At 36.4% G+C, this 22,459-nt stretch overlaps 2 protein-coding genes across 4 annotated transcripts; one reads left to right on the top strand and one right to left on the bottom strand.

Moving 5' to 3' along the window:
• Nucleotides 1-583: 583 nt before the first annotated feature.
• Nucleotides 584-12,227, top strand: LOC113076885 (RUN and FYVE domain-containing protein 1-like). The gene is made up of 17 exons (XM_026249495.1): nt 584-866; nt 4,318-4,491; nt 5,425-5,542; nt 5,652-5,753; nt 5,874-5,997; nt 6,080-6,141; nt 6,247-6,382; nt 6,523-6,624; nt 6,844-6,960; nt 7,760-7,927; nt 8,021-8,118; nt 8,320-8,439; nt 9,053-9,182; nt 9,291-9,385; nt 9,652-9,700; nt 10,942-11,019; nt 11,096-12,227. The coding sequence occupies exons 1-17, from the start codon at nt 584-586 to the stop codon at nt 11,234-11,236; spliced, it is 2,097 nt and encodes a 698-aa protein (XP_026105280.1). The 3' UTR covers nt 11,237-12,227.
• LOC113076886 (heterogeneous nuclear ribonucleoprotein H-like) lies at nt 11,688-22,059 on the bottom strand. 3 transcript variants are annotated; one of them, XM_026249496.1, is made up of 11 exons: nt 21,849-22,059; nt 21,338-21,435; nt 21,095-21,250; nt 20,263-20,406; nt 19,495-19,633; nt 17,846-18,024; nt 16,807-16,910; nt 16,553-16,688; nt 14,493-14,576; nt 14,310-14,408; nt 11,688-12,959 (listed from the first exon to the last, which is right to left on the bottom strand). In XM_026249496.1, exons 2-11 carry the CDS (start codon nt 21,420-21,422, stop codon nt 12,856-12,858), a joined length of 1,230 nt encoding a protein of 409 aa, XP_026105281.1. In that variant the 5' UTR covers nt 21,423-21,435; nt 21,849-22,059; the 3' UTR covers nt 11,688-12,855. The 3 variants fall into 3 exon arrangements, with proteins under 3 accessions (XP_026105281.1, XP_026105282.1, XP_026105283.1); XM_026249497.1 differs by having other exon boundaries at nt 22,005-22,023; XM_026249498.1 differs by having other exon boundaries at nt 12,830-12,963; nt 21,849-22,058.
• Between the last annotated feature and the right edge of the window lie 400 nt (nt 22,060-22,459).

The following is a 22,459-nucleotide window of genomic DNA, read 5'->3' as shown; positions in this document are numbered from 1 at the left end:
TGAGTTTGAATGAGTTTGAATGGGTTAGTAATAGTACATAGGTTAGTCTGATTGAGTCTAATGGGCTTCAGTGTGTTTAGATTTGAATTTTTGACAGTTGGAGTTTGACGGAATGTTCAGATGAGCAGAGGCTTTTCAATGTAAGTCTATGGGAGTTTTTATGATTTTTAATCTTCATTTTTATGAAAACCGTAAGTCCAATCAGTTAGAAAAGATATAGCACACCCGGCGAGATCAGTCTGAAGAGCTGGGTCGAGTTTGGAGTCTGTAGAGTTAAAGCTCTAGGAGGAGTAGCAGTCAGAAATTTTAGTCTCAGAAAAAGAAGAATAATAATAAGTTTAAGACGGATTTCAGTAAGTTGGCTCTCTCAAGCCAACTTAATAATAATAATAAGTTTAAATAGTAGATCAGTAAGTTGGCTCTCTCAAGCCAACTTAATAATAAGTTTAAATAGAATATCAGTAAGTTGGCTTTCTCAAGCCAACTTAATAATAAAAAACCTCGATCGCTGATTGATTTGTCTCCCCTGAGCGATCAAAAGCCGATTGCTCTGGTCTCGAGTCACATGTTTTGACAAGTAAACATGGCGGACGAGGATCCAAACATCAAAGTTGAATGCGAAGACGTTCCTGCAAAAGAAGAACAACCAGGGGCTACGGAACCTGGGCAAAATGATGTCGCCAACGATACCGACGAGGTCCATAAGGACAAACGGGCAGACAGCTCCTGGTCAGCGCCGATTCTGTCGTTTGCTCGGAAGGCGACGGAGACGCTGAGCAGTGGAGTGAATCACTACAGCGCGGGGTTAAAGGCATCAGACACATCACAACACACCTCTGACACCTCACACCCCCTGAAGACGGCAGGTATGACACCTGTTCAGCTCTCTAATATTTAAATATATGAATAAGAAAGTTAACTGACTGCGCTTTAGATAAGCAATCAATAACAGAAATAATAACGTACAACGATAATGCCTTATTTTTGAAATGGGACTAGTAACTAGTATTGCCATAATATTGAATATAAATACACATGCGCGCAGTACTTTTACACTACATAAATTGGTGCGTCAAGATTCTGAACATGTTTAAAGGCAATATGAAAATCTGACTTTCAGATTGGTACAAATGAATAAGGGACGGTGTGTATGTTTACTTTATTTGATTTATTTAATTTTATATTTAGCATGATGTTTTCTTAAAGGCGTCATATGATGCGATTTCAATTTTTCATTTATTTTTGGGGTGTAACAAGCTCTTGGTGCATAAAGAAGATTGTAAAGTTGCAAATATTAAAGTATCAAATCCCAAGAGATATTCTTTATTAAAGTTAAGAATCTGCCACGCAGCTATTAAACGTCTCGTTCAAACACGACCCCCATGTCTACGTCACTATGTGGAAATATTTGCATAATGCCACCCAAATGTTCACGTAAAGAAAGAAGGTGTGGTTTCAGTAACCGCAGTTAGTGTTGAAGCAGCCATGTCAGGAAGATGCTGTGTGTATTTAGGTGAAAGCAAAAGCACTTTATTTGGCCTTCAGAAAGTAGATGCATTTAGGAATCTTTAAGATTACTTACAACAGAACAGCAACGCATTTAATGGATGACTGTTTCGTGAACCTAGGAGAGGAGGCAATTCTGATTTTGCTACAACAATCTGGGGCTTCTGAATCAGCTACTGTAAATATGTTTTATTATTAGTTTAAGTATTTGCTATTGTTTAAATGCAGAGTTTTGCACGTGTGTGTGTGTGTGTGTGTGAGAGAGAGAGAGAGAGAGAGGGAGAGGGAGAGGGAGAGAGAGAGGCATGGTCACACAGTGGAGTCAGGTGTCTTAACCGTCTGTGGCTTGTGTACTGCAAACACAGACACAGTGATGAAGCTTGTATGTCATGGGACTCTGTTCCTCTTTCAGGCTGGAACTGATGGTAAAACTAAGGACATGTCTTTACATTTATTTTGAAAGATGATGCTTGTGATTATAGAAAGGGGCCTTATATTTCCGACAAGTGCTTACGGTGTTTGGCCAATCACAATGAACTGGGTCAGTTGGCCAATCAGAGCAGACCACGCTTGTCGGAAAGAGGGACTTTGTAGAAAATTAGAGAATTTGAGAGAGGCAGTGCATAGAGGACCTACAATAATGTATTTGAAAAAAGTATTTGAAAAAATATTCTATTACACCAAATACACAAAATAATGATCTTTAAAAAAAAGCATCATATGACCCCTTTAAATAAACCTGTGGGAAAAGACAATCTGAAACAACAAATACATATGCAGTGTCATATTTTAGATGCCAGCTACTGCATCTGTATGTAAATACCCAGTTTTGTTTTAGTAAAAATTAATAATAAAACATATGTGCAGTATATTATGTTTAAAGTATTTTTCACATTTTCTACCTAATATATTGTACTGCGTATTATTAACATTATTTTTATTTATTCTATTTTAAATAATTTATTTATTTATTTTTTATTATTTCCGCTTTATTTGAATCAACCTTTTAATTATGTCATTTTAAACAATAATACTGTAGGTTATTTGAATTATAGTTACTTTTTAATCAAAATGCCTTTTTTTAATCAAATTATTTTTATTAATTATTTATTTTATCCAAAATTTGCATTTATTTTAGTGTAATGATATTTTTGGATTATTTTATTTATTTATCGGTTTTACTCTGTTTTGTTGTTGTTTTTTTTACTTTTCCATGGTCCTCCAGCTCTCCCTTGTGTCTTACTTATTTTGAAAATCACAAGAAAATAATCATTGCTTTTATATTTTCTTGGTGAGAAGTATGAAACTGCACTAGTAAAAATGTAATTGTGGATTAGAGTATATATACTCAAAAATATAAAATGCCTTTCTGTACCTACCAACAAGTGGGAACATTTATGCATATGGTGTGGGAATGTGAGAAAGTTTATGAGTTCTGGGAAAGGATCTCTTCAATATTGTCTGATATGATAGGAAAAGATATACCAGTGCAACCAGTAGTGCTTCTTCTAAATGATGATTCCAGTTTAGGTTTCACTGAACTACAAAGAAAGATCTGGTTGGCAGGACTAACATCGGCCAAAAAGATAATTGCACAAAGATGGCTCCCTCCTCATACTTTATCTGTGCGACACTGGCTACTTCAGTTTCATGAAATAGTAATGTTAGAACTCTCAACAGCCAGAATAAATAAGGCTAGAGCCTCAACCATTGAGGCATGGAAAGTAGTTGCAAAGGATTTAACAGAAAAACTTCAAGTTTAGTAGAAATGAACGTGGGGTATATTTTGAATGTTTAACATGATTTATGTGGTACTTTGTTTAGCCTAAGGTTATCATAATGTAGATTGCCTCTATTTTTGTATGTATTTATTTATTTATTTCATATTTTATTTGTAAAAAAGTTTTTAATTTTGGAGTATCTACTATTTATATTGCATTTTATTTTATTTATTTATTTTATTTATTTTCTCTTCTTTAAATTTTGTAGGCAAATTGTTTTTGATTGCATATTTTTTTGTTTTTTTTTGTTAAGGTGGCCTGGACTTGGGGACCGCTGGGGGGCTGGGTGGGGTGGGTGATTGGAGGGGTTTAGAGGGTCATTTTTGTATGGTATATTTTGTAGAAGAAATTGTATACAATTGTATATGACCCTTTCTTTGAAAAAGAAATAAAAAATTGATCCCAAAAAAAATATATAAAATGCCAACCTAGAGAACACTGCTTACACTGCTTGAAATATCATGTCAGCTGCCCAAATACTATGATATATGAACATGATGTAGTTTAGTAAAAGACAAAAACTCATTTTATCTTGTGACTGCAGCACTGCTCCATCAAACAGTACAGACTTGTAATAGAGATCTAGAAGTGTACCATTCAAAAGAATGTACAGGTCCAATTGATTGCATCACACAGGCTACTTGCAACTCTTATCGGGCCATTATCCTTTTTGATTAGGCATCAATGAGTGTAACAAGTCATTTATAAATTTGAATGCAGCTAGTGTTATGTTTTTGTGGTGTGATTCCAATAAGTGACATAATTGTATTGTAGACCATTACAGTATACAGGAAATGAAAATGCACCTGCTTCCTGACTCTTGTATTTTTTCCAGCAGGAACTTCCACTTCCCCTCATGTTCAGTTTTAGACTCTTAATTTATTATTCTAAGTTACTGTAATATTGAAGTCATTGTTTTTTCATTTGCATTTAATTACACTGACTCACCAGTTAAACTAAGCGACCGTGAGCTGATTAGTCCTGCAGATGCCACAGGAAGTGTTTGTGTTCATGCATCTGTGTTGTCCAGCTGTGAAGGATCCCATGGTGGTGGAGAGGTCAAACCTCCTCAGCATGATGAAGCTCAGCATTAAGGTTCTGATCCAGTCCTCCCTCAGTCTCGGCCGCACGCTGGACTCTGAATATCCACCTCTGCAGCAGTTCTTTGTGGTTCTGGAGCATTGCCTTAAACATGGCTTTAAAGGTGAGATGGGCCATAAATCCTAAAAGTGAATGTAGAATTACCAAATGTGACTGCATTCATAGGGTTAACTCTCACAGAAACATACTCCGGTCACATTTCACCATCAGAATCAAATGAGAAGAATAAAAAAATGCTGTATTTTTTTAAATAAATATTTTACACTTATGTACATGTATCTAGTTATTTGTTTGTACACAATACATGATCTAGCTATTTACTTATTTATGAACATGAAGCATATTTATAGTCTGACTTTTAGTTTGGATGTTGCACATTTCAGTCGGAGTTATTTTAATAGTTATTTTAATAGTCATTTTTATTATATAAAAATATTTATTGTACACTAAAAATAAAATGCTGCAATGTAATTCGTTTAGAAAATGACATAAATGTCCTTACATGATTTTTTAAAAATACTTTAGAGCAGTGTTCTTTTCAAAGCATTGATGTATTGTTTTCGTTTTTAATGAATATTTTATATATATATATATATATATATATATATATATATATATATATATATATATATATATATATATATATGTATATGTGTGTGTGTGTGTATATTATTATTATTATTATTATTTTTTTTTTAGAAATGTGAAAATGAGAAATGTGCCCTTGGTTACTAGCTGAAATGCAATACGTTTAATATGTATTTTTAAATATTTTATTTCAATGTATGTTTTATGGTTTTATATTTTTTAATTTAAGTCGACAATAATAACGCTGCTTCGGGGTTTTGAGGTACTTACATTTTTTTTTTCAGGTGGGAAATGTTTAATTGTTATGAAAACTTAAAGGCTTTATTACTTGAAGCAAAATATGATTTCTTTCTCATTTATTTGTTTTGACTTCTGGAGTGTAAAACATAGATATTCTTGACAGGTTATGGCTTAAATCCTGCATGTTTCTCTCTCTCCTCCTTTGCAGTGAAGAAGACTTTCATTGGTCAGAATAAGTCTGTCTGGGCTCCCCTGGAGTTGATCGAGAAACTGTGCCCAGAGTCAGCTGACATTGCCACCAGTGTGCGGGATATGCCTGGAATCAAGTAGGTTCCCATCACAGGCGTTTGTCTTGAATATAATATCCTGTCTGAAACAGTGGAATAGGTGAGCGTGATTATATATTTACACTCATGAGATTCTGTGTTGTTTCAGGACAGGCCTCGGGCGAGCTCGAGCATGGCTTCATCTGGCTCTAATGCAGAAAAAAATTGCAGACTACATGAAAGTGCTAATAAATAGAAGAGACCTTCTTGGGTAAGAACAATTCAATTCCAATGATCTTTAATATTTAGACCCTTCTACAGAATTTGTGTTATGTCATATAAAATACAGTATTGTAGTGCTATTCAGTTCTGCGTTTTTTTTCTGTCTCAGGGAGTTTTATGACCCGGGGGCTCTCTTAATGGAGGAGGAGGGGGCTGTGATTGTAGGGATGCTGGTGGGTCTGAATGTGATCGATGCCAATCTGTGTGTGAAAGGAGAGGATCTGGATTCTCAGGTGAAACATATTGCCGTCCAAACCATGTCATCAGATGTGCTCTTTAACACTGACGCTAAACACTGCGTTCTTGTTGCTGCAGGTGGGCGTCATTGACTTTTCAATGTATCTAAAAGATCAACAAACAACTGAGAACACACAGGAGTGAGTGTGTGATCACTTAGCAAAGATTTAGCATTAAATCACTAAATACATGGCAAGAGCTGGTTTAGTCATTTTGACTCTTTCTAATTCTTTAACTGCTAACAGTGATTCAAAAATGACAGCCATTCTTGACCAGAAGCACTACATAGAAGAAGTGAACCGGCATCTGAGCTGCACAGTGACCGATCTTCAGGCCAAGATGGACTCACTGGAGAAGACCAACAGCAAACTCATTGAGGAGGTGGAAATATTAGATTGATTGATTTACTTTATTATGACCTTATATTTTTGCATATTGTCTTTTATTGGTCTTTATTGTGCACATTATTAAATACGGGAATTAACATGGAAAAATAAATGTATTTGATGTCTTTTGTTCAGCTTACAGCAGCCACAGACAGAATCAATGTTCTGCGCGAAGAGCAGGAACAACTTAAACAAGAAAATGCTAATATTCTCCAATCCAGTCAGAGGAAAGAGGAGGTGAGAATTGCAATAGAAATGTTATATTATGAACGCAATCAATCAGTGTGAAATAATTTGTTCACTGGAAAAGTCGCTAGAAAAAGTTTGGAAACAACTTATGCAAGACCCTAAAAATGGCCAAATGTAGGCCTGTCTGTTGGTTTATTACTAATAAATGATATTTGTCTTTCCAAAAGAAAGTTTGCTTGCTTTGCCTCACTTTGGATTGTTGTTTAGGTGACTCTACATGACAGCCAGGTTGAGCTAGAAACATATCGACAGACACGGCAGGGTTTGGATGAAATGTACAATGTAGTCTGGAAGCAATACAAGGAGGAGAAACGAATCCGGCAGGTAAGAATAAAATAATTCAGCTCTAAATGTAAATTCAGCTCTAAATGTAAATTCGGCTTCGAATTTGAGTCTGTATTGTATATTGCATACAGGGTTAGAAAAAGTCAAGGATAGTTCACCCAAAAAAAAAGAAATTATACCCACCCTCATGTAGTTTCTTTTCCTGAAATATTTTTAAGGATGCGAAAAACCAAACAGTTGCTGCTCCCCAGTTACTTTCATAGTATGGGGAAAAAAATACAATGAATGTCAGTATTCAAAATAAAGCAATAAGCCCCAAGAAGCTGTGGTTTACAGTGAATTTATAACAGTTAAGGAGCATTGTTAGGCAGTATTATAAATTCACTGTAAACCACGGCTTCATGGGGCTTGTTGCTTAAACAATTATTCCATATGTGTAGTAAGGTTTCACAGAATAAAACGGAGCATTTATATCAAAGTGTAATGATATAAATAAAAACCTCATTCTTCCACCAAACAATGCAGTTCCTCAGAAACAGCTGTGGTTCCAACAAAGTGGTGGCCAAGCAACATACAGAAGTACACAAAGGTGTATGTTTATAGAGTAATTTACAACAGCTTCGAACACAGCTCAACCAATCAGAATCAAGGGCCGGAACTATTTGTTTTATAATATCATTTTATATGTTCAACAGAAGACAGAAACCCATACAAGGTTTGGGAAAACTTGAGGTTTCATAAATTATGACAGAATTTTCATCCCTTTAATGCATTAATGTAATTTATAATATATTATGGAGCCAGTCAAAGTATCTGAATAAACAGTTTGGCAAATCAGGAGCTGCAAAAGGAGCTGGAGCTGCAGATCAGTCTGAAGCAGGAAATGGAAGTTGCAATGAAACTCCTGGAAAAGGACACCCATGAGAAACAAGACTCGCTGGGCGCGCTTCGACAACAACTAGACCAAGTCAAGAATCTCAACCTACAGATGTTCAATAAAGCACAGGTGTTACATCTTATTGACTGAAAAACTTAATGTTACTGGAATAGGATTAGCTGTAATCAGACAAAACTTAATTCTTGTCATTTAACCTGTTAGGAGTCTGACCGAGTGGCCCAGAAAAAAGTGGAGGACATGCAAGAGCTGGAAGACAAGATGATTCAGATGGAAGCAGCCATGAAGGAATTAGAGCAGAGGTGCCGGGACAATTCACTCAAAATAATTCATTATTTAGCCACCCATATGTTGTTCCAAACCTAATGACTTAGTTTTTTTTTTTTTTTATGATCTTTGGAAGAATGTAGGTGAAACAAGTCATACAGGTTTGAAACCACATGTATGAAATGATATGAATGTTGTTTTTCTAGACCTGATAAACATGAGTGCTTGCTCCTTAGGCTTCAAAATTCAGAAAATGTGTGCAAGAACACGGATGAAAGCCAGAATGAGCTGAGATCGGAGATGAAAGGAAGAGTGAACGCTCTGCAGAAGCGTCTCGCTGATCTCGACACACTCCGGTAGTGTAAATCAAGCTTCTTGAAATGCATAGATACCTTGAAGGGATAGTTCATCCAAAAATAAAAAAAACTTTGTCATTTCTCTCACACACTTAAGTTGTTCCAAACCTGTATGGATTTCTTTCAGCTGATGAACACACAAAAAAAATATATATTTTGATGAATGCTGGTAACCATACAGTCGACTTCCATAGTTGTCTTGTGTGTTCAGCAAAAGAAAGAAACCCATACAGGTTTGGAACAAGTGGAGAGGGCATAAATGATGACAGAATTATGATTTTTGGGAGAACTGTCCCTTTAAATTTAAACCAGCTGTAAAGTATTTGTTTCGAATTTACATTTACTTTTAAAGTCACTTTAGAAATCTCATCCTGCATTAGAGAACATTTTTTTAAATACATTTTATATTATACATTTATTTAATTTTTTAGTAGTTTATGTATTCCCCCAATTGTTTTTGTTCTCTAAAGATGTATTTTTTGTTGACCTGTAAGTTCAAAAATAATTAAGTAAAAAAAGATGAGGTGAAAAAAGGGGGCAATAATTTCACCCCTTTAGATTTAGATTTAGATTTTTTTTTGCGATTCATGTGTTGTTTCTGTTCTCCTTTCAGGGCAGGCCTAGAGTCCGAGCTCAGCACAGAGAAGGAGCAGCGGCAGAAGCTACAGAGAGAGCTTCAGAGAGAACAGGACAACAGCACAGAGCTGCGCACACAACTGCAGCAGCTGCAGGGCCTGCAGACGGTCAGATACACCGCTGGCTTCAGCCACAAAACAGAAAATCAAAGCAAGAGTGAAGGTTTTGTATTATGGTGTTAATAAACGATGACACTCTTACCTTTGTTTCCACAGGAGCTTCTTGATCTTCGACAGGAGAAGAAACAGCTCCAGCAACTGTGTGAGGAGCAGGAACAGGGTCTACAGGAGATGGGCCTTCATCTCAGCCAGTAAGACACCTCCACTCATATTTTCTGGTATTTCTGAACAATCACAGTTGTCTTCTGTAGAGCTGCTTGAATCCGATTGTGTATCATAATTAATGAACTCTGCAACACTGACAGTCTTTTTGAACTGAATTCAGTCAACGCTGAACTAACTTCAGCTGAATGATGCTTCTGTCATTTTAGAGCTGCTTTACAGCTGAAAGTGTTAATTTTATAGCTGAAAAACTTTGCAGTGTGCTAAATGTCTTGAACTAAAATCCTGCTTTCAGATCCAAACTCAAGATGGAGGACTTCAAAGAGGTCAACAAAGCCTTGAAGGTAAAAGAGCTTCATGAGGTTACCTTTATTGTGTCCATTTGCACAGCAAAGCTAATGATCACTTATTTGTATTGCTTTCCACGTATTCTTCTTTTTTTTTTTTTGCTGTGTAACTTCTTGTACACTTACTGATGTGATTTACTTTTGTCAAATTATCTTTACTGTCGGTTTTGAAACTGAACTGAAAAGTATGAGCATGTACAGCACTCAATACTTAGTTGGGGCTCCTTTTGCCTGAATTACTGCAGCAATGCGGCATGGCATGGAGTCGATCAGTCTGTGGCACTGCTCAGGTGTTATGAGAGCCCAGGTTGCTCTGATATTGGCCTTCAGCTCTTCTGCATTGTTAGGTCAGGTATATCACATCTTCCTCTTCAATACCCCATAGATTTTCTGTGGGGATAAGGTCAGGCGAGTTTGCTGGCCAATTAAGAACAGGGATACCATTTTGTCTTGAGATGCTTCTGATGCTGTCTGTTGTTCAAGAGTGGCTTGACACAAGGAATGCGACAGCTGAAACCCATGTCTTGCATACGTCTGTGCAGTGGTTCTTGAAGCACTGACTCCAGCTGCAGTCCACTCTTTGTGAATCTCCCCCACATTTTTGAATGGGTTTTATTTCACAATCCTCTCCAGGGTGCGGTTATCCCTATTGCTTGTACACTTTTTTTCTACCATCTTTTCCTTCCCTTCACCTCTCTATTTATGTGCTTTGACACAGAGCTCTGTGAACAGTCAGCTTCTTTTGCAATGACCTTTTGTGTCTTGCCCTCCTTGTGCAAGGTGTCAATGGTGGTCTTTTGGACAACTGTAAGGTCAGCAGTCTTCCCTATGATTGTGTAGCCTACAGAACTAGACTGAGAGACCATTTAAAGGCCTTTGCAGGTGTTTTGAGTTAATTAGCTGATTAAAGTGTGGCACCAGGTCTCTTCAATATTGAACCTTTTCACAATTTTCTGAGATACTAAATTTGGGATTTTCCTTAGTTGTCAGTTATAATCATCAAACTTAAGAAATAAACATTTTAAATATATCAGTCTGTGTGTAATGAATGAATATGATATACAAGTTTCATTTTTGAATGGAATTAGTGAAATAAACTTTTTGATGATATTCTAATTATATGACCAGTACTTGTAATAAAGGTATTCATTTTTTTCACCCCAATAATTTATGTAACGTTCAGTTATCCAGATAATTGTAATTGATTTATTTTTTCTCTCGATAATTGTCTTCTCAAGAGTCATACCTGGCTAAAAGACAATGATGCTACACAGTGCAAGCAGTGCCAAAAAGAATTTTCAATCTCTCGGAGAAAGGTGAGTAATGCTCCACTCTCGGTCACTACACGGCAGGCTTTGGCATGTACTCAACTCTTGCTTTTTCTGCTTGAAGCACCATTGCAGGAACTGTGGAGACATCTACTGCAACAGCTGCTCCAGCAATGAGCTGGCTCTGCCCTCATACCCCAGACCTGTCCGCGTGTGTGACGTCTGCCATTCCCTCCTGCTCCAGAGAAGCTCCATCAGCTCCTGACAGCATTCAACATCTCTGCTGACCGTGTGTGCGAGAAACTACAAGGCCAAGTGTATTAATCAAACTCTCAATCTCTGTTTTTAACACTTATGCATTAATTACTCATGGCACCACTGGCTTCCATTTGACTAAAATCTTTTGATCGCTGCAAAATCATATGCAAAGAGGTTTTTTTTTTTTTTTTTTTTTTGACAGGAAGACGCATGGATAATTAGAAACTAACATTAATTTGATTGTATTTGTAATGATAGTCTCCATTTTAGGGAGAGCACTAACATATATAAGCCTTTCACGTGTTCACCAAGAGTGGATGCAGAGGATACATATTTCGATACTTATCAAAATAGGACAGAATTAATTTTTGTAATGATTTTTTAAATTCTGGTGTGTTCAATTAAATTTTTTAAGGAGACACGTAATTACTGAATTGTAATCTTTCACTAATTATCACTTTTTTTTTTTTTTTTGGGAGCACGTGCTTGTGCTATAAATATTTAACCCGTGCATGTCATACAAAAAACATACCAATATCAAAGGTCAAAAGTTGGAACCAGTTCCCGTATGAAGATAATAGATATGCAAATTGTTCGACAAAATGTATAAATCATTCATAAAACCATTCTTACATAAACAGAATTGAAAAATGATGGTTTTATGAACACATTTGTTCTGTTACTATCATGAATAAGGCCCCAAGTCTGTAAATGATTTTTCATTGTCCAAAGGAAAGATCACATTAATAGTATGCAAGATTAAAGAGCAGATGGATTGTATTTTCTCCAACTTTTTGCTCATGCCAGTAAAACAAAAGCATTTTTTTAAAATATAAAATTCTTAAGGCTCTCTGAATACAAAATGTATTTTACATTGTATGACATTTTCCTGTGTTGTACCCTCTTTTGTCTCCTGTTCTGTTCATAAAGCTGTAATGAAGTTTCGAAGATTTTATAGAAGTGTGTACGGTTTAATAAACACTGCCTCAAAGTATTAATCCATCTGTGAAGCCATGAGGACATTTGTCCACTACACTGAAATCACAAGTGATACAATGCATGGGAAAAAAAAATCAAATGCAAACAATAACATGCATCTAAAAGGAAACCTGTCCACTTCCCACCATGCTTTAAAATTATACAAAAATCTTTTTTTTTTTTTTTTTTCTAAACTTAAACACTCTTTAAACGATCAGCCTGGAGTAAGCATTAAGTACAGGCAAAACACCTTTGCAGGAGCCAAAAGTTTAAGATATGATGCTACAATCACTGATAAGAGTTAGACCTCCATGTGCAAAGATATCAAGCTGTACGAAAGGCTTTGAGAAAGTTGGCCCTTAGAGGAAACAAAAATCACCTCTTTAATACTCTACTGTAATAACAGATTTACAGGCACCTCTCCAGTGTGATACATGGGCTGTGTCACATTTCAGCAAATAAAGTTTCTCTTTAACATAAATTACTACCTCTAGTCAGGATTTGTTTTCAACCATGTCAAAAGGGAAAAAGAAGTTAGGTTGTGTACAGCTCCAAACACAACTTCGAAGGAAGCAAGGAACAAAGAACAAACAAATGAAAGAGGACACTGTTCAAATGAAGGTTATAAAGCTCTGAAAGGCCTGAAGGCTACATCCCCCAGCCTCCTCCCATGCAGCTGTTGAGGCCGTTCATTCCCATGGACCCGCGGCTCCCTCCACCATAGTAACTGCTCCCCATTCCGCCCTGATTACCTGACAGGAGAAAGAAATACACATTTTAGGACCAGGGAGTTCTCAGTGCGCAAAGAATCACCATATATACTACGACTCTCAAGGCCTGGTCACATGACAAGTGATGCAGGTTTGTCATGGATGGGTGATTTACATGGTTATTGTAGTTAACTTTACAAACATTACAACCATTACAAAAACATTTGTCACTTGAAATATAAGATTTATTTCAGCTAGCTGCCAAGTTTTCATTTTAATGTAATTTAACAATGTACTATTTAAAAAATAAATAAATAGTTAGCTACCATAGTTATCTAACGATGTTTTAATGAGTGATATATCTCTTATGATACTGCTTATTGCTTTTGTTTACTAACATAACTGGGTAAAAATTTAATATATATATATATATATATATATATATATATATATATGCACCCGTTTAGTTTGTTTTTAGTTAATGGCATAAGCCATGTAACAATACATCAGGTGAACTGTTTGGCAATCAATACCTGCACTTTAGTTCAAATAGTCAGATGGGGTCAAAGGTGAAACCGTTTAAACTTTGGGTGTAAACATTACATAATTTAAAGTGCATGCGATGCAGTGTCAGAGATAATGCTGGTTTGATGATAGGGAGACTTTGATGGAGGTCATGTGATAGAGCCTTGAGCGATGCGTCAAATTCTAACCCACTTGGACCCCTAAAAGATTCCAGCAGCTTGAAGAACTTTCTGGATGGTCTATTTGGAACCCAATTATAAATCCTAAAATACTAAGCCTTAACCAGCAATATGCATCAATAAACCAGCACAATGCAATCAATAAAAACATTAGAATTTTTTTCTTTATATATAACTGTGTACAAATTCTGGATATCCTAATTCAGAGACTGCATCTTTTTGTGCAACAGCAGCAATCCACCATTAGCGGGACCATCCCATTTAAACAAAATCTGGTTTGGCCTTCAGAGACTTGCCCCTGAATTGGGACACAGATGATGTCATTTATCAAATGCCTGTTTTTTGGTTAGTAAGCTAACCATCACCATAATCAACGCATTTTACATGCAACCTTTACTGAATTGTTCTCTGTTAAATATGTGAACATTGATATTTAAAAGGTACACATTTATTCAACAGAAAGATATTATGTAAGTAGTCAATGTAAAATCCAGACAAACTTTATTAAAATTGTATTATTGGCATTGGAAGTACTGTTTAATTGTGATTGTATTTACCTGATCAGCTACAACAGGATAACACGAAAGGCTTTTTAATCAGGCATTACAAACAGCTACCCTAGGGGTCCAAGGGCGATAGGATTTGGCAGGGAACCGGCTAGCAGAGCTACGGAAGAGCTGACACTCACTGTAGTCACTGTAGCCCCCCATGCCACTCTGGTTACCATAACCTCCACTGTAGCCAGAGCCCATCTGTTGGCTGCTGTGTCCGTATGACGACTGGTTTCCTGCAGAGCCACAATTATGCATTTATGAGCGCTGCTCAGTACAAGTTACTAATGTCTGAAGGAGAGGTGAAGACGGGGTCTTACCCATACCGCCCATCATTTGGCCACCATATCCTCCACTTCCGCCCCCTGCCGTGGAGTTTAGGAACAGCTCCACATAACGGTGTTCTGCATGAGGATAAAGACAGATGACAAAATGTATTTAGCATCCACTCCAACAGAAGTTAACATTCGGTTTATTACAAGGATATGCTGCAGTTTTGTCGTCTGCCGGTTTAAATGCTAAGTGGATTCTTAAAAGGTGTTTGTGATTTATAAACTTAAAAAAAAAAAACCTCTCGGTTAAGCCTAAAGTATACTTCAGTTTTTACGTGCACGCAAGGGTCAGTGTACAGTGCGTGATGCAAATTTTAATCATCAGAATAGTATGGGCACCCTGTGATTTTTGTAACTGCCCCTACTTTGTACACTGATTGCTTTTGCAGTAATCAGTTGTTCCACAAAGTGGCAGCACTGCCCCCAGGCCATTGTTTTACAGTGGAATAAGAAACTAAAGAAACGGAACAACAACAAAATATCAGAATGCAACAACAATAGACAGCTGTGGCTGTCAAGTGCTTGCGTCAGAGGGTTTGTAAAAGAGTGGAAAGACATTTTTATCGAACATAACTTCTAGGGAAAAAAAACAACATGCTGGACAAAGTTATGCATTTCCATAGTGCATGTGTCGACCGCCTGCGTTCGTTCTCACAATCAAATGGAGAATATTTTGAAAGGTTGCACATTCGACTGTTTGCATACACTAGGGAACGCAAAAAACAAAGTATACTTTGGGCTTTAGGCTCCAGAATATCATCCATCATTTATTAATTAAGGTGTTCAGTTTCCTTCAATAGAAGAATCCAGACGTTCAAGACCCATTAATAGGACTGAATTTAAACCGTTTACTCAAAAACTATTCATCTCATAATTTACTCAATCTCAAGTAGTTCCAAACCTAGATTTCTTCTAGACTATCTTCTGACACAAAATAAGATATTTTAAAACTGTCACCGTCCCGTATACGGGACGCCTAAATTTACTTCAATATATTACAATTATATCCTAATCTAATCATGACAAACTATATATCGTTGGAAAGGTCTAAGACTCCTAAATAGATATTTGACCACGTTTTGTTGTTAAAAATGATGAAGGAACAGTAAAAGATTAATTTATAAAGAGAGTGCACCTCAAAACATATACATCATAACAGGAGTTCTGACCTTTGTCACAAAAAATCTACTCCGCTTCCTTTTTCCCTATCACATGTTTTAGTAATCATCATAAATTATATATCATTTGAAAGCTTAAACACTCCAAATTCATCTTGTGAAAACCATTTTGAAATCGGACACTGCGTTACCATGGAAATCATACTTTAAAATATTTTAGCATGCTCCTCCCCCTTAGTGGGAGGGGTCATATTCCATTTATATTACGGTCTTTTAGAATCACAACTTTTCATAATCTTGACAAAATACATATCGTTGGAAAGGTCTGAGTCTCAAGATTCTATATTTGGTGGTTATTTTGTCATATATTATCTCATAATATTGAGAGAGAAATTGATACATTTGTGACAGAAAAATGCATCCAAAAAATTCAATGGAGTTTCAATGGCCCCCGGTGGCTTTTTGTGGTATAACGCCTAAACAAAATTGCATATGAACCTACAATTTTTTTATATCAACTTCAAATTTGGAACACAACTTATTTAGACATATGGCTTTACTTTTATAACAATTTTGGATTAAAACATATTTTATAAAATATTTATTTTAAATAAAATATAATAAAAATAAAATAATAAATGTATTTACAGTAAATGTAAACTTCTATAACTTTTTTATGCTTTCATTTTTTAAAAATTCTGCAATAATCTGCAGATTGTCTTCTTTAAAAAGAGACCAACCTTTGGTCTGTATTCAAAAGCGTTTATGAATTATAACAACTTAAGCGTGAATAGTGTACTTTCACGTCTATGTTCAAAGACAGTTAAAAGGTTAAAGGATGTGGGTAAACAAACTGCAGACTTTTCATTTTTGGGTTAACTATCCCTTTAATAAAAAGCTTTCAGTTTTACTTCCTCTACTAACACTTACGCATATTGGCTTTGTCCTTCGACATGGCTGCCACTGCGTCCTCATGGGTGGCAAATTCTACATCCGCTTCACCTGTTACTCTTCCATCAGGGCCGATCTCCAGGTGAACACGCACTGGGTTCAGTGGAGAGAAGAACTAGCGAAAAAAATATGGCGAAAGACACATATATAATCAAACATATATGTAATCAAATAAATACTTTGTATTAACAGATAATTGAAAAACGTGTGTGTGTGTGTGTATAAGGACTCACATTGTATATGTCAGTTTCAGTGGCTCTGTATGGAAGGCCTCTCATGTGCACACAATGTCCCGTTGTGCTCTGAAAGGAGGAGCTGCTGTCCCCATAACGGCCATCTTTGAAGCAAATAAGAGCAAGTACAGGTTAAGAAAAAAATATTCTTCCTGATAAGCCTATCGCTGTTTTACTTAACTGTGCACAAGCATCTTGACAGGAAGCTGCAGAAACAGGGCAAAATGCAAAGATTTATCTCAAATAGCAAAGCTATTCCCTTATTCTTCATTTATCAGAGACGGTCTTATCTAAAGTGACATAAAACAGTTTAGGAAAGTTCCTTGAAATCACATACGGTTTGAAACTACAACTATTAGCAGTCTAAATCTGCAACTATTATTTTGGAACTACTTTAACCGAGTGCCATAGTGTCTGCATTTCTATCTATATGCAAACTACCATCCAAAGTTTGTGGTACTTTTTTCTTATTTTTTTTATGATTCTAATGATACTTAAATTTAGTAAGGATGTATTAAATCAAAAGTGACAGCAAATGTTCTTTAACCTTCTATCAATCACATAACCCTGTAAAATGAAACATCCACAAAAAATGTATCTGGGCTCATCAAGATTTTTTTAAATTGACACCTTTTTTTCAGCAAGGCAGTACCTCATCCAAAGTAACAGATAACAATTTAATATACAGACTATATTTTTATTAAATGAATATAAATCATTAAAGAATCCTGAAAAAAAGTATCTCAGCTTCCACAAAAATATAAAGCAGCATAATGTTTACAGCATTTCAAGATAATATTTCTTGAGCAGAAAATCAGCATATTAGAAATGATTTCAGAAAGATCATGTAACAGTTTTACCATATTATTGAAAAAAAAAATGCAGCCTTTGTGAGAATAAAATACTTTAGAAAAAATCTTACTAACCCCAAACTTTTGAACAATAGTGAGATATATTAAAGCAGTACACAAAAATGAATATTATTAAGCTCTATCAACAGTATTTGTAGAAATGTTAATAACAACCAAAAATACTTCACCTCCACCGTAGCCTCCACGTCTCGTTCTCTCAAAGGAGACTCCTCTGCCCATACTGTTGTATCCGCGGCCGCCTCCAGGCCTGTCGTAGGGCCCCGGTCTCTGCATGCCCATGACCTTACGCTGGGGTTCATAATGTGTGCGCACCTCCGCTCGGCTGCTCTTGAAGATCTCTATGTACCTAAGGACATAAATGCAGAGTAATGGCACCAGGGTCTACCGGCAACAGACAAGAGCATTTCCTGCGTGCAGTATAAATAAGGGCTGTCTGAAAACGGGTCTAATGAACAAACACCCTTAGTTAGAATGAGTCTGGGATGACACTAATTAAGAGTCAGCCTCTGCGTTCAGTGACTTTACATAACAGTATTTCCGAAAAAAAAAAAGAAAAAAAAGACAGAGAGAGACAGAAAATAAAGAACCCTTAAATATTGAGTTTCATTCAACCCTTAATTACAAAAAAACTTTTCTTATGGTCACCCGAAGGCAGCTGGCAATGTGTTACTGTGGTCTGGGTCTTATTGGACTGACATGCTGCTTTCGTTCTCTGCTAGCAAAGCACTTCAGACTGTTAGGGTTAACTTTGTATTACCTGTTCAACTGGGTCCTCGTGATCTGAAGTCTTCAAATGGTAGAAAAACTGAGAGATCCCTATTGCATAAAACTTAGTGCTGAGTGAACGTGTGACTAGCCTATCGGTAACAGGGAAGGGCTGACGTCAAACACCTCAAATAAAAAGAAGTGTTCCTTGAGCAGCAAAATCACCATATTTCAAGAATTGTGTGACACTGGAGAATGAAGTCGTGAGGAAGAAAATTCTAAATTAATTTGGTGAACTATCTCTTTAAATTGTAATAATATTTCACAATATTACTCGTCAAACATATAACAAGTCCAAATACATACTTAATACGTTGATTAAGGTGCAATTATAGTTGAGACCCATTCATTTCATAGGAATCCACTTGATCATGAATTTCATGTGAGGACAAAAGATTTCCCCTTGCAGATTTAGCAAAAGGTTCATGCTTTTTATGAATCCACTACAACCATCAGAAAGCTGTTTGAAAGTGTCTTCTTTGTGAACTGTGCTTCATACATCGCTACACTAAACACAGTTTACCATGAATGCTTTTTGCCAAATAATTTTGCAGAAATTCTACTGCAACTTTAATACATCTGACTGATATAACTGCCTTTTACAACCCAAAATGATTTGAATGCACATATAAATGAGTAAAAATTCACTAAACTGTCTACACTAGTTTCCGTTTTTAAACGGCGTTATAGAATTAAAACGATCTGCGCTCACACTGGCGTTTCAGAAACTATCTCCGTCTACACATCACCGAAAACACATATCATGTGACCATACATGCACACTTGGCATGCGCGTAAGTGTAAACAAGAAGTCGGTTGCCAGTCCCAGTACTAGTGTAAACGGGGCATAAATCTACAGTGCAACTCAATGGTTCACTCAGCACTAATAATACATAATCTTTAAGGCTTCTGGACCTCATCTTCCTTGTATTTTTTGTGTTTGCCGTCAATCATCTGTGGTCATATCTTGCCATTTCTGCAGTGGATGATTTATTGAGGTGAACACCATAAGAAAAGCAACGTATCCAGGCAACCAACCAGCCATCCCCACCTGTGCCCTATTCTTTCCTTGTGTTTCTTTAGAGCCTTTTCGGCTATATCCTGTGAAGCAAACTGCACGAAGGCCTCCCCCGTACTCCTCCCCTGGAAGTCCACCGGCAATGTTATCCCATTTGGCACGATTTCCAACCCTTCAACCCAAGGACAGATAACCCCAGTGGGGGACAAATTAAGTCACAAGCCCATTAACAAGACTTTAAATTACTCTATGGGTTTCTCTTTATGTCAAATGAGCAATGGTACTAGATAAACATTCCAAATGGGGCCACAATACATTTGAACCTTTTCTGGCACAATTTACGGATAATTTTGTGCAAGAAAAAGAAGGGTCACTTAAATCAAATGCCTCTTGAGCTTCTGTCTCAACCCATCTCTTGTTTATTTGGTAAGCCCCAAAATGTACCTAGATTGTTGTGCACCTGTGTCTTAGGTATATAAAAATACAAAAAGGGCTGAGGCAGTTTAATTTAGAAGAAAAAAGAAAGCACAAATTATATTAATTACATAAACGGACAACGCTGGATAAAAAGTGACCCATCTTGGTCCTTCTGGATGGTCCAATTCTTAAGATTCAATACAAATTTCAACTATTCCTAATTTTAAAGATTATATGACCGAAACTGAGCTCTTTAATTGAAATGTTCAAAGTTCATTTAAGTGCAAATGATGGTCCGATGAACTAAAATAAACCTAAGATAAATGGTGGCATATTGTTTAATTTTGAGTAAAAAGGGCCATTCTAAATTCCTATCGGACATACCTGCAAAAAACTGGACAATTTCCTCCTTGCTGCATCCAAATGGCAGACCACGAAGCCTAACCAGGCCGTCCCCTCCTGTGTCCGGGCAGTTCGGTCCAGTGTGCTTCAAAACCCAGTCCATCTCAACACTATTGGATTTGAATACTGAAAGCACATGTGCATCGATCAGTATTTTATCTTGAAATATTTAGTGTAGTTCACCAACAAAAAAGAAATTATTTCCCAAAACCCTTAGGTCATCCAAGATGTAGATGAGTTTGTTTCTTCATCAGCATTCAGATTCTTCATCAGATTTGGAGAAATGTATTAAATCACTTGTTGTCAGCAGTGCATGGGTGCCGCTATAATGATCAAACAGCTGATAAAAAACATCACAAGTACTCCACATGACTCCCATCAATTAGCATCTTGTGAAGAGAAAAGCTGTGAGTTTGTGTGAAACAAAACCATCAAGACTTTTTTTTTTTATTATTCAAACCATTGCCTCTGCCTTGTCTGAATCAGGAGAGAAATATGCACAGATCAAGCCAGGTCTGAAGCAAATATGTTGATGTCGACTTTAAAGACACACAGTTTAGCACTTCACAAGACATTAATTGTGAACTGGATTCATGTGGATTATTGTGATGTTTTCATCAGCTGTTTGGACTCTCATTCTGACGGCACCCATTCACTGCAAAGGATCCATTGGTGAGCAATCACCAAATCTGTTCTGATGAAGAAACAGACTCAACTACATGGACAGCCTGTGTGGGTGTATACATTTTAAGCAAATTTTCATTTTTGGGTGAATTATTCCTTTAAGGATCCTAAGGCAAAAGCAGCTGCCTACCTTCTACATAACGGTGGCCCATTGTTTCACGATCTCTCTTCACCGCAATTTTAAGATCTTCTTCTGATTCGAACTCTACAAATGCTTCTCCACTTGGTCGCCCTTCCCGTGTGTATGTGAAGTGTATGCTTGTCCCATTGTTGGCAATTTTGCACTCTGAGATGATATTTAGCTAGAATTAGTCAGGTAAGGAATAAAACCTAATTGCAAAAGATTTAAGCAGAGGATTTTTTTTTTTTTTACCTGAGAAAAATCTCTGAACTTCATCAACAGAACAAGACCACGGCAAACCTCTGACTCTAACCACAAAACCCTCTCCATCCGCCATGCTGGACACAACCCTGTAAAAACACAATATACAGGACAGTGACTCTTTAATTCACTATAACATAACACGAAAACTAATATTTCTTTTAAAGTGATCCGAATTTCAGACACTTATCTGCATATCAAATTAAGCATGTCTGCATGGTAAACTCCAGACTAAAAACATATACAGTAAAATTCTGACAGAATAAATAAATAAACAACAGGGCCAGCTATTAATTACAGCTAATCTAATCAATCATGCACCTAAACATTTCCAATTCATTCTCTATTCAGTCAAAACGAAAAAACAAGAAAATCCCTTTAAAGCATAAAACAAGGCTCTATGTGAAAAGCAAATAGTTATTTACATAATAAATGAGTGAAACTCTTTATTGAGGAAACGAAACTGTTAGCTTTGAGAGCTAACGTTAGCTGAACCGCATACCTTCTGATAAACCCTGCAAAGACGCTTCCTCTACTCAACCGAAGCAAAGTGAAGTGATTTATCTACCCCTTAATTACGTATTTTACCATACGACTTCTTATATATGTCGAGAATAAGTAAATAATGATAAAACGCGAGAAGCTGAAGTGTGCTCACGTATGAACGAGCGATAAACGGTGCTCTTCCCTGACCTGAGGCGGATTGAGAAACTACAGAGGCGTTTGGCGACACCTTCTGTTTGGGATGTGACATTACAGCGCTCTAAATCTACACGACACAGTATATACATTTAGTGTGTCACACAGACTGTAAAAAAGAGGTGTGCCATATTATTTCAGAACACGAAGTACATTCTCTATCTCGATCACTATCAGAAACTTATATGTTACTATTTACATACAAAGAATCCTAAACGAATTAAACATTTCACACCTTTGAACAGATTCTGTTTGTATCATAGACAGAATAAAAGGTTTATATTCGCATTTGCCAGGCCTGTAAAATATAGATTTTTTCTTCTTCTGAGAAATATACAATATGTATCCTTCTATAACGGCTGCATTTACAACCCTATTATTAATTTAATTGTTTTTCAATTAACACAATGCAAT

Source organism: Carassius auratus, unplaced genomic scaffold (assembly GCF_003368295.1).
Source record: "Carassius auratus strain Wakin unplaced genomic scaffold, ASM336829v1 scaf_tig00021355, whole genome shotgun sequence".
Classification (NCBI taxonomy): Eukaryota; Metazoa; Chordata; class Actinopteri; order Cypriniformes; family Cyprinidae; genus Carassius; species Carassius auratus.
This window is presented reverse-complemented; position numbering and strand designations above follow the sequence as displayed.